At 45.4% G+C, this 12,537-nt stretch overlaps 1 protein-coding gene across 1 annotated transcript in view; it reads right to left on the minus strand.

Moving 5' to 3' along the window:
- The window catches only part of ATP2B2 (ATPase plasma membrane Ca2+ transporting 2), a gene marked incomplete in the record, with an annotated part of 240,335 nt that overhangs the window by 80,350 nt on the left and 147,448 nt on the right, over window positions 1-12,537 (minus strand). Inside the window, 3 exon segments of the mRNA XM_077451567.1 lie at window positions 7,929-8,093; window positions 10,543-10,584; window positions 11,504-11,599. Coding sequence (XP_077307693.1) covers window positions 7,929-8,093; window positions 10,543-10,584; window positions 11,504-11,599 — 303 coding nt within the window.

A 12,537-nucleotide genomic window follows, 5' to 3' on the forward strand; every position in this document is an offset into this window, starting at 1 on the left:
ACATGCTCCAAATGTGTTGCATATCAACCACCTTCTTCTGCGGTATCCATGTGTATCATACGTAAACAATCATGAACGTTCACCTCTGTGCACCGTCCCCGTGCTCTCAGAACTCTCACCTCATATAAAAAATAAAGACAAGCCTTTGAATAATATATTCAATAAACAGGTATGCTGCTCCCCCGCTCTCCACCTTCAGTGGGTACAATTCCCGGGGTTACTCGGGTGCTGGTCCCTTTGAGACACCTGCGGTCCCTTTAAATCTCCGGTGAATCTGCTCAGCAACATATTAGAACAAAATAAACATGCCTCCCATAGTGTAAATCAGTCCCCCTGATGAAGTCACATGGTGCGGCATGACGAAATGCGTAGGACCCCAAAACTGGACGTGTTGCGAGATACCATGCAATGCTGAGCATTGAGTAGAATTATAGGGATCTGATAATGTTGCGTTTTATATATATGTATATAGGGAAATCGAAACTGTTGGATATGTGACGACACAAACTACTGATAAGAACCCAGAAAGCTGCTCAAAATAGGCTTTCATACCAAAACCTGAACTGACCAGATACTGCTGAATTCTATTAGTTTTTTGCCAGTCATGTGATGTATGCACCCATTTAACTGTTCCATTGTTACTAAAAATATATGAATACTGATTGGACTAAACTATAGGGTCACGCCTATAACACGCCTATACCTTATACATAGACATACATATAAAATTGTATAGCCTGTAGATGAAACCTCAGAAACACTTTCACTTTACTGCTTCATTGAGAACTGTGTATTGTGTTTCTCCACTGCAGTGTATGGAATAAAAGCACCGTTTCCTTTTTATTGTTTTCGGCTCACTGTCTCATCAGAAAAAGGTCTTGATTGGGAGACTCCCTAACCTAATTAACATTTTACACCAGATTACATATGTTTTTTTTTTTTTTTACTGTATTTTATGTAAGAGGCTTTGTTAGTACAGTGGAACCTCGGATTGAGAGTAACGAGCGTTTCGTAATACGAGCTATTATTTTTTTTAAATCCTGACTCGGTTTGCGAGTGTTGTCTCGCAAAACGAGCAGGATTCAAGCCCCTGGGTGTGGGGGGGGGGGCGCCGGTGACACTCTGAGCTGTTCGGAAATACTTGGAAATACTCCATTCCCGAGTGTTTCCGTGCCTTTCCGAGGGTTTCCTCAGAGATGCGGGGGCGCCGGTGACACTCTGAGCCGCTTGGAAATACTTTGAAATACTCAGTTCCCGAGTGTTTCCATGCCTTTACAAGGGTTTCCGAATGCATCCGAGCTATCCCTGAGTATTCCTGAGTCTCTCTGGTGCCCCCCCTCCACCTCTGGCCACATGCGGTATTGCATGCAATAGAAGTCAATGTGGAACGAATTATCTTCGTTTCCATTGACTTCTATTGGGTAAACTCGCTTTGATATGCGAGTTCTTTGGATTACAAGCATTCTCCTGGAACGGGATATGCTCGTAATCCAAGGTTCCACTGTACAATAAAGGGTCGTTGTTTAATATTTTACACTATGGGAGGCATGTTTATTGTGTTCTAACATGTTGCTGAGCGGATGCAACAGAGATGTAAAGGGACTGCACGTGTCTTAAAGGGACCAGTGCCCAAGTAACCCTGGGAATTGTACCTATTGAAGGTGGAGAGCGGTGGAGCAGTATACCAGTTTATTGAATACATTATTCAAAGGCTTGTCTTTATTTTACATGAGGTGAGAGTTCTGAGAGCACGGGGACGGTGCACAGAGGTGAACGTTCACGATTGTTTATCTATGATACACATGGATACCGTTTGGGCAGAAGAAGGTGGTTGACATGCCTCATGTTTGGAGCATGGACTTTATTTCAACTTATATATGACCTCACTGAAGTCACTATTAGCGCTTGCACTTTATATTGGACTTTTTTTGAAGAATTAATACTTGCACTTATGTCCTTTATTTATTTATTGATTTAATACATTGATTTTCACGCATTTGAGGCTACGCAAACCCATCTGACCAACATTTGAACGTAGGCTTAATTTACAAAGTTTTGCACGGGGATATAGATCTTTATTCAACCCATGAGTCTGTGAACTTCAAACCCCATTAAACTAAGCTTAGAATATCTGTCAGAAGGTATTTAGGGATCTGGAATTTGATAAATGGTAAAAACATGTGCAGCATGTTAGGTTAGGTGCTAGGCTGTGAGGTAAATTGAGTTCTTTTTGAATGCGCTTCTGTAATCAGTGGAGCAGTGTTTGATTGTGTTGGGTTGATCAGAGTCCCACAGACGGAGCGCTTGAGTGCTTCAGTAGAGAAACGTGCAGCGCTAAAATTGCAAAAAAATCTATGAATGTGACATTCAAAAGTAATAAAGATTCAAACGGTAGTGAAATGTGAATCCACCAAAAATGATATGAAACAAAATAATACTCGTGTGGTGACTGCACCACAAATTAGACATGGGCGCCGTCAATAAATTCGTTTTGTTCTGTTCCGTTTCGTAATAAAATTAATTTGTAATTCGTATTTCGTGTCCGTATGCTGACTTCCTCCTGGGGCTGCTTACGGTGCAGGTGTCAGTGCTGTATATCATGGTGCTGGTGTCAGTGCTGTATATCACGGTGCTGGTGTCAGTGCTGTATATCACGGTGCTGGTGTCAGTGCTATTATGTCACGCTGCTGATGTCAGTGCTCTCTATCACGGTGCTGGTGTCAGATCACTCTATCACTGTGCAGGTGTCATTGCTGTATGTCACGCTGCTGATGTCAGTGCTCTCTATCATGGTGCTGGTGTCAGATCACTCTATCACGATGCAGGTGTCATTGCTGTATGTCACGCTGCTGATGTCAGTGCTCTCTATCACGGTGCTGGTGTCAGATCACTCTATCACGGTGCAGGTGTCTTTGCTGTATGTCACGCTGCTGATGTCAGTGCTCTCTAGAGGTCGACCGAAAAAAAAAGGGCTAACTTGCGTTTGAAAGACCTCTGCGCAAATACCGCGTCACATAAAATATTGCAACAACCGCTATTTTATTCCCTAGGGTCTCTGCTAAAAAAATATATATAATTTTTGGGGGTTCTGAGTGATTTTCTAGCAGAAAATACTGGATTTTTACTTGTAAGCAACAAGTGTCAGAAAAGATTTAGTCTTTAAATGGTTAAACTGAGAACTTCTACACAGGGAGTTCAGCCCATTGAAGAAGAAACATTGTATCACTTTGATCTTCACTGATGTCTTCAGGCAACTTACATTGACTTCTATTACAGAAGTCTTTTGCAAGTCATAATAAATCCGGAATTCGTAAACAAAAGTTCGTATTCCGTACAGAATTCGGACGCACGGCAATTCGTATTTCGGATCCTCCCGAACGTACGAATTTTGGGAAATTCGTACGAATTTGAGATTCGTACGAAACGAATCGCACATGTCTACCACAAATACAGTTCAAAATATAAAGGGATAATTAAAGTCCAAGTGTAAATTGCAAGTAAAGTCCATATATATATATATATATATATATATATATATATATATATATATATATATATATATATATTCATTCCACCAAACATGTATACGACAGTCCAACCACCGATGTGACCTTTGAAGTGAAGAAATATTCAGAACCACCATCACCATAAATAGGAGGAGGCTTACCAGATCGTAGTGACGTGGCGAGGCTTATACTGCCCAAGTCTACAGAGCTTGATAGATTAGATAGCCCAATGGGAAATGGCAGGTCCCGAGTCCACGTCAGTAGGTCAACATCAGACCATCGTTGGGAAGTGGCATACAGGCCAAAAACACCATTGGAGGACAAAAGCTTGGTGCCACGTAGTTTAAATCATGCAGATCAAAAAGGCTAATGCCGCGTACACACGATCGGACTTTCCAGCAGACTTGGTCCGGCGCACCAGACAATTCGATCGTGTGTGCGACGGACCTATAAATAAAACATGTTTCAAATCTATCCGACGGACTCAAGTCCGACTGACTAAAAATCGAGAAAACCGTTTGTTTGTGTGCTAGTCTGACGGACCAAATAGTACGCAAGGGAAGCTATTGGCTACTGGCTATTGAACTTCCTTGTTTAGTCCCGTTTACTTCATCACGTTCAAAACGAACAGACTTTTGAATGGGCTTAGTCCAGTCGTGTGTGGCCAAGTGCGTTTCGTTCAGAAAGTCGGACCTCCGCTTAAAGTCCGTCGGGAAGACCGTCGGACCTAGTCTGTCAAAAAGTCCGGTCGTGTGTACGCGCCATAACATAACGTAATACTTGGAAACTAACGATGTGGTCATTCTTCAGACACCCGTCCTGTGAGACACACACTGCTCAGTCGCCACACCGTCACACTTCCCTCCACCTTGAGTGCTTCTCCCTGCTTTCTGGAAAGCTCCAGAACAGTGGTCTCCAAACTGCGGTACGTGGGGGCCAAATGCAGCCCTTTGCAGGCTTTTATCCAGTCCTTTTGGCACTATTTTCATCCACTGATACTAATAATGGTACAATATCCCCCCCACTGATACCAATGAAGGGGCAGAATACCTCCCAATGACAACAATAGGACACAACCCCTCCCAATGGCGCCAACAATGGAGGCATAATTCCTCCCAATAACACCAATGATGGGGCACAATTCCTCCCACTGACACCAAACAATGGGGCGCTAATCCTCCCACTGGGAATGGAATAAGGGTGGTAGGTTGCGCTATGGAGCTTATATGTAAATATAAAATAAAATGAGGTAAAATAGGTAGGAGCTGCCTCTATTAATATCCACCTGGTAGGGTGGGGAATGTTAAATTGGGGTTTGCTATGAATAGATCTGGCGCTATACCTATATATGGAAGTATGTCTCCAGGGACTTAATGGTGTAATAATTCGAAGCGTTACTTTAACCTAATTTGTAAGTGACAATGTGCAATGTGCTGTTCTAGTATGAAATATATAAATAAAAAATGGAAATTGTTTAAATAAGAATATTTGCTACAATAGATATTTGCCAGCGTGCTGGCTAAAAATAGAAATATGTGCAATGTAAGACATAAATTAGTGATCACTTCTTAATGTCTAAAAACATATAAGTACCCAAAACATGTACGGTGCTAGTGCTAGTTCTACTAAGTATTTTAGTGACAAATATGAAATGTAAACACAAAATTAACCAAACTTTAAAGTTTCAAGTGCACAAATGTGACGGTAAAATATAAGCATGCAGTAATAAAATACACAGTAGATATGTGATAGATGTCAGTACATCTAGTGGAACGTGCCAAAAATTGGGGGTGAAAAAAGGGTAAGAATAAAAATTCAATATTTATCCAAAAATATATAAAAAGGTAAAAAGAGATAAAAATATAAAAAAGAGATATAAAAAAGAGCAAGAAGTCTTTGGTGCAGTGCAATTAATGGGGTTTTTCCGTGGATAGGAGGAGGGAATGTGATGGATCCAAATCTAATCTTCATGCATTGTGGACACTTCTAGGTTGTACTCTCACCAGAAAAATAACCCCATCCGGGGAGGATCAGCCTTCACAGTATGAGCTACTGTGTCGCTCTCTGGCTTGCTTCTGATGGACTGCGTGTCCCGGGGCTACACGTGTCTGTCCGCTGCCTTCTCCTCAGCACCGGTGTTCCGCTGTAAACAACAGAGCGCGCCTTCCGCCCACGTGACGTCGAGACACGTGTAGACCCTTATCCGAGCACGCTACCCGGCCGGCCAGAAAAGGGGGTGGGGACGACATCAACCCATGTGACACCGCCCCATTGTCCCTATATAAGTGGCAGCGGAGCGCGTCCCTGGCATTGTGGCCGGAGAGCTCGTCGAGTCAACACCTCCAGGAGAAGAAGAAGGAGAAGAACGGAAGGCGGCGGCGGCGGCGTCAGAAGACCGGGCCACCGCCTGTAAAAGAGCTATAAGAAGGCGCGGTGGCCCGGCAGAAGAACCGAAGAGGGGGACAAGACCCCCGAAGTCGGAAGAAGAGGCCGGCGGCGGGGAGGAAGAAAGCCGGACTCCTCCGCTAGCAAAAGAGCTACACACAGATAGCGGAGGAGTCCGGCGAGAAGACCCCCGAAGACGGAAGACCCCCGGAGCTGTGCAATAAAATATTTTTTCCCTGTGTTGTGTTTTTTTTTGTACTTTATTTCACAGGTGAATGGGTAGGGGTACATTGTACCCCATACTCATTCACATAGGGTGGGGGGCCGGTATCCGGGGGCCCCCTTATTAAAGGGGGCTCCCGGATTCCGATAAGCCCCCCGCCCGCAGACCCCGACAACCAACGGCCAGGGTTGTCGGGAAGAGGCCCTTGTCCTCATCGACATGGGGACAAGGTGCTTTGGGGTGGGGGGGCCGCACGCCCCCCCTCCCCCAAGGCACCCCCCCATGTCGAGGGCACGCGGCCTGGTACGGCTCAGGAGGGGGGGGACCGCCCGCTCGTCCCCACCCCCTTTCCTGGCCGGCCGGGTAGCGTGCTCGGATAAGGGTCTGGTGTGGATCTGGGGGGGACCCCCACGCCGTTTTTTTCGGCGTAGGGGGTTCCCCTTGGAATCCATACCAGACCTAAGGGCCTGGTATGCTCTCGGAGGGGGAACCCACGCCAATTTTTTTTCAGAAATTTGGCGTGGAGTTCCCCCTTGAGCTCATTCTCTGCTTGGCCGCGGCAAAAGTCGCCTGGCCTGGGGCGACTTGTAAGTCGTCCCAAGTCGCGCTTGAAGTCATCACAAGTCGTTTTGAAGTCGGGCTGTGATCTTAACTCAAGTCGTGTCCAAGTTGCCTGACTCAAGTCGCCTACAAGTCGTGTTGCCCCTGTGTGAATGGGCTCTAAGTCTGAAGGACAGTAAACTGGCACTTTGTTTAGAAAGTTTGGAGACCCCTGCTCCAGAACATAGGAGTGGAGCAGTCTGAATATTTATAAAGTCCCAGACAATCTTAGGGAAGGCGTGTGAAGTTTGCATGAGAGAACATAAATAGTCTGGGGCTGGAGAAGTCTGGGTCCCTGTTCCAGGAGGAGAGGCGCCCAGCCTGGAGGGCTGTAGCCCTCCCAGGTCACTTAGGTGACACCTGCCAATAAGCTCAGCGAGGTCTCAGCAGACACAAAGCTGGGGGGGGGGGGCTATTCTTTCAAAGCAATCTCTAAGGCTAAAGAAGAAGGGGAGTCTCACCCAGGGGCCAGTCCACTTTTCAAACATCTGCTTGATGCAGGAGGGAGGCATCTAACAACTTGAGGACTTGAGTACTGGTCTGAGAGCGGAATCTGGGTGACTGTGCTCCTGTTATAACCCCTTGGCGCATTATTGCTAAGGCTTGCTTGGCCTGGGACATTGTCTATGGTGCTCCAGTGCTGTCCATTCCCTGAGAACTGATTGTGGGGACTGTTCTAAGGAGTAGCTGCAGAGAGAAATGTGTCCTGTTATCACTGCTCAGCATTATGGAGTATCCCACAGCTCCTTAGCAGCAACAAATCTTCCGGGGGAAAAAGTGGTTAAACTAAGAAAATATACAGTTTTAAGAAAAAAATAAGGTAATTTTGATATTGATGACAGCAACATGTTTATCTATGACAACAGCATGGCTTCTTAGTAGAAGAGTCCAGGTGCTTAACTGGCATGCCTGCAGTCCAGACCTTTCACTGACAATGAAGACCTAGGACGATTAAGCAGTTAGAATCCTATATCAGGCAGTTCCCGGACATTTACAGATTGTTGGTAAAAGAAGAGGGGACGCTACACCGTTCTATACATGGCCCCATCCCAACTGTCCAATAAGATATTGGATGGCTACAGAGGACTGATATTGGGTTCTCTGGAGGTTCTTTGCATGGAATTTGGTTCGGGAAGGGGAGGGTAATTTTCAATCGTTTGGAATAGCCAGGGTCACTGTCATATACCTACATATACAGTATACAAGTCACTTACCGGCTTTTCCTATCTGCACTGCCAGTTTGGTCAGCTTGCCCTGTAGGACTGACTTCTCCTTCTTGTGTGGATTTACTTTCTTCTTGTCCTTGTCATCTCCATCACCCCCCTCAGCACTTTTCAGAGGCTGCATTTCCATGGCGGCTGCCCCATCTTGTTGTTTGGCTGTAAAAGCAGAAAGAAGTGATTGGTGCCAGGTTGTGTATGGAGGGTCAGATATTTCTAGAAGTCTTGGTAGGATCTCATGACCCTCATACCGCATTGCAGCCCAGACATTTCACAATGCTGCTGCATTTTACCAATCTTCACCTGTGGAAGTCAATATACCATACAAACAGAAGAGAATGAACTAAAAAAATTGTAGGTACCCAAGGGGCACTAGGATATAATAGTCTGCAGATGATTCACATTGTGTGTGTGTGTGCAGCATATTTATGTATTCAGAGCTGGAAGATAGCTATTCCAACCAGGAACAAAAAGGATGTGTTGGTAGACAAAGAGGTGGGATAGAAAAGAGTGAACGAAAGAGAAGGAAGGAGGAGAGGAAAGGAAGCATAGTAAGGAAGGAAGAGGGAAGGAGGGAGGGAAGAGGAAGAGAAGGGAGGAGGGTAGGAGAGTAGGCATAGTCAGGAAGAAAGAGTGAAGGAGGGAAGCCAGAGGAAGAGAAGGGAGGAAGAGGAAAAGAAGCATAGTAAGGAAGGAAGAGGGTAGGAGGGAGGGAAGAGAAAGAGAAGGGAGGAGGAGAGAAAATGAAGCATAGTAAGCAAGGAAGAGGGAAGGAGGTAGGGAAAAGAAGAGAGAGGAGGATGAGAGAAAAGGAAGCATAGTAAGGAAGGAAGAGGGAAGGAGGGAGGGAAGAGAACGAGAAGGGAGGAGGAGAGGAAAGGAAGCATAGTAAGGAAGAAAGAGGGAAGGAGGGAGGGAAGAGAAGAGGGGAGGAAAGGAAGCATAGTAAGGAAAGAAGAGGGTGGGAGGGAGGGAAGAGAATGAGAAGGGAGGAGGAGAGGAAAGGAAGCATAGAAAGTAAGGAGGGAGGGAAAAGGAGAGAAAATTAAGCATAGTAAGGAAGGAAGAGGGAAGGAGGGAGGGAAGAGAAAGAAGAGGGGAGAGGAAAGGAAATTAAGCACAGTAAGGAAGGAATAGGGTAGGAGGGAGGGAAGAAAAAGAGAAGGGAGGAGGAGAGGAAAGGAAGCACAGTGAGTAAGGAAGAGGAAAGGAGGCAGGGAAAAGAAGAGAGGGTAGTAGGAGAGGAAAGGAAGCTTAGCAAGAAAGGAAGAGGGAAGGAGGGAGGGAAGAGAAAGAGAAGGGAGGAGGAGAGGAAAGGAAGCATAGCAAGGAGGGAAGGGGGAAGAAGGGAGATAAGAGGAAGAGAAGGGGAGATGAGAGGAAAGGAAGCATAGTAAGGAAGGAAGGGGGAAGAAGAAGAGAAGGGAGGTGGAAAGGAAGCATAGTAAAGAAGGAAGAGGGAAGAAGAGAGGCAAGAGAAATAGAAGGAAGGAGGAGAGAAAAGGAAGCATAGTATGGAAGGAAGAGGGAAGAAGGGAAAGAAGAAGAGAAGGGAGGAGGAAAGAAGAGAGGACGGTGTAGAGGAGGTATCCTATTAATTGGGGAGAAAGGGAAGCGGGAGACCAAGAAAGAGAAGGAAGGATGAAGGAGATAAAGGGAGGCAATGAAGGAATTGATGGAGTTAGGGGAGGAAAGAAGGGGGAGGAAAGGAAGGAGGTGAGAAAGGGAAAGAATTGAGGTGGGGAGCAAGGAATTAAGGAACAAATAAAAAAGGAAGAGTGGGAAAGAAGTAAGGGGGGAGCAGGGAGAGAAAGGAAGGAGGGGATGAAGGGAGGAAATGAAGGAAGGTGGAAAGGAGGGAGGTAAGAAATAAGGGGAGAAAGGGAAAGATACAAGGAAGGGAAGACACAGGGAAGGAAGGGATGAAGAAAGAAGGGAGGAAGAGAGGGAAAAATATAAGGAAGAGAGGACACAGGGAAGGGATGAAGGGAGAAGAGAGGTAGGGAAGAAGGGGAGATAGGGATAATACAAGGAATGGAGGACACAGGGAAGGAAGGGATGAAGGGAGACAACGAAGAAAGGAAGGATCGAAGGAGAGAGGTAGGGAAAAGTGGAGAGAGGGATAATACAAGGAATGGAGGACACAGGGAAGGAAGGAAGGGATGAAGGGAGGAAGGAAGGAAGGAAGGAAGGGATGAAGGGAGGAAGGAAGGAAGGAAGGAAGGGAGGAAGGAAGGGATGAAGGGAGACAACGAAGAAAGAAAGGATCGAAGGAGAGAGGTAGGGAAGAAGGGGAGAGAGGAAAAGATATAGGGAAGGGAGGACACAGGGAAGGAAGGAGGGGGGCAGGAAAGAAGATGGGAGTCAATAAAGGGATGGAAGGAAGGAGGGAGGTAAGAAATTAGGGGGCAGAGTGAATGAGATAAGGTTGGGGGGGGGGGAGTAGAGAAGGAAGGAGGCGATGAAGAGAAAGGGATTCAATGAAGGCATAGAAGATAGGAAGGAGGGAGATACAGAAATAGAGATCGTAGAAAGACCTTATATGATGCTGTGTTTTTTGCTCGGTTGTATATGCAGTATGCAGCCCTCCCCAGTGCACAGAATTTACCTTTGTTCTGGATGGTGTCCACATTCCCATCTTGCATTTTGCCTACACAGTGGAAGTTCAACAGACAACAAAGAGCAGAACATGAAACATCAGACCAAACAAAGAACAAGACAGATGAAGCAAATCCCAACCAAATCCACACTACGAACAGACATGGATGTCTCATATATTGCTCGCTCGCTTTTAGAGGTTACAGTACCAGTTTGGTTTACTAATCGGCAGTTGTGATATACGTTATTTATCTATTAATGTACATTGTCCAGCCAACAAAAGGTTGCAATTCTCAGCTCGGAGTCTGATTTCAATTTTAGGGCAACACAGCTGTGTCCTACATAAATCTTCCTTCCAATGTCTCCAACCTTCACCGCTCAGCTTGTGCTCCTCTGAAACGTAGGCTGAGGGTGTTTTCTAGAAGAGATGAGAAGGAAGATTGATGGAGAACAAGGAGTGTAGGTGTAAGGCCCTTCAATGGACACCAAAGACCACCCCTACCAACACACAAGGCTCCAGTCATTCTAGATTAATGTCGCCTGGTTCTAAGAAATGTGGCATTTTGACTTCTAACATGTAAAATTAGCTACGAGCACACCTCAGATAGACCCGATAATCATCAGAACTTGTATACTGTATGGCAGCTGCCTTTGTATATAACATAACTTGGAGAGAAGCTGTATGAGGTCAGCTTAGAGGACTACCAAGACACAGATCCTGAAATAAATGGCTAATAATGAGGGACTCCAACCAAAAAAGGAGAAAAATAGCAAATGCGCCTATATGGTTTAAACATGGATGTCTTTACATTAAATTCCTATTCATACCTGGACACGACAGACTTGGAAACTACCAATTACAGAGTACTTCCCTAACCTTTATCAATAAACAGATATTCGGTCTACAGAGAGAAGAGTAAGGATGTTACAAATGGAACAATGGATTGTGGGAAAATTAGATGTTGACATACCATTCACTAAGTTGGCATTTGCATTATCAGTGACGTTTGCCCCTGCTGCCCCATCTGTAGCTGCAGGAGGATGAGAGGATGGGTGGGTGGAACCGACTGTGATAAGAAAATGAAAATAATGACAAGAAAGCAAGTAAAATCACAGCATGAAAACATGAGTACAAAAGGAGGGAAAAGAAATATCTGTGCACCCCTAAAGTCAGGTCAGGGAATCTGCCCGAGGTTCACATAACATGGTCCACGAATGGCCAGTGTCAGTGGAAGGGAACGAATTTCTCATTTAGGGATAAATGAAGACCTCATTTACTAATGTGTGAGATGAAGAAAACCTGTATCCACAAATCAAATGCAAAATGAATAAAACCAAAAACAGCTTCTTATTCTCAAGATTGGGCGTTTGAAGTGAAGACCAGTTCTCTTTACCTCATCTCAAGAAAAGTTGATTGGCTGTGGAGGAACAATCTATGATCTTCCTCGTTATTCACTGTCCTAATGCCTTTGACCGGTTTTATGAAGGTTTGTCCAATTCCTCTAAGCCCCTGTACACACGGTCGGAGATTTCGACAACCAAATCCGTCGGATCTTGTCCGTCGGATCTTGTCCAAAACTGTTGCATACACACGGTCGGACTAAGTTGTCGGAAAATCCGATCATTCAGAACGTGATGACGTAATTTCGTTACGACGGGACTACGTTCAGGCTAGTAGCCAATAGCTTTGATGTAGGAATTTGATCTGAGCATGCGTGGCACTTGGTCCGATTGGAATTCTCTACACATGATCGGAGTATGTCCGATCGAACCAGTTGGTCGGAAAATATTTCCAACAAGTTGGAAAATTGGGTCCGACGGATATTCCGACAGAATCAGTCCGATGCATACCACACACAGTCGCATTATCCGACAACACGGTCCGATAGGACACATTCCGACGGATTCTCCGATCGTGTGTACAAGGGCTAAGCCCTTGTACACACGGTCGGATATTCAGATGGACAATGTCCGATAGGACCGCGTTGTCGGATAATCCGACCGT

Source organism: Lithobates pipiens, unplaced genomic scaffold, assembly GCF_037356315.1.
Source record: "Lithobates pipiens isolate NorthernLeopardFrog02 unplaced genomic scaffold, aLitPip1_a1.2 Scaffold_23, whole genome shotgun sequence".
Taxonomy (NCBI): Eukaryota; Metazoa; Chordata; class Amphibia; order Anura; family Ranidae; genus Lithobates; species Lithobates pipiens.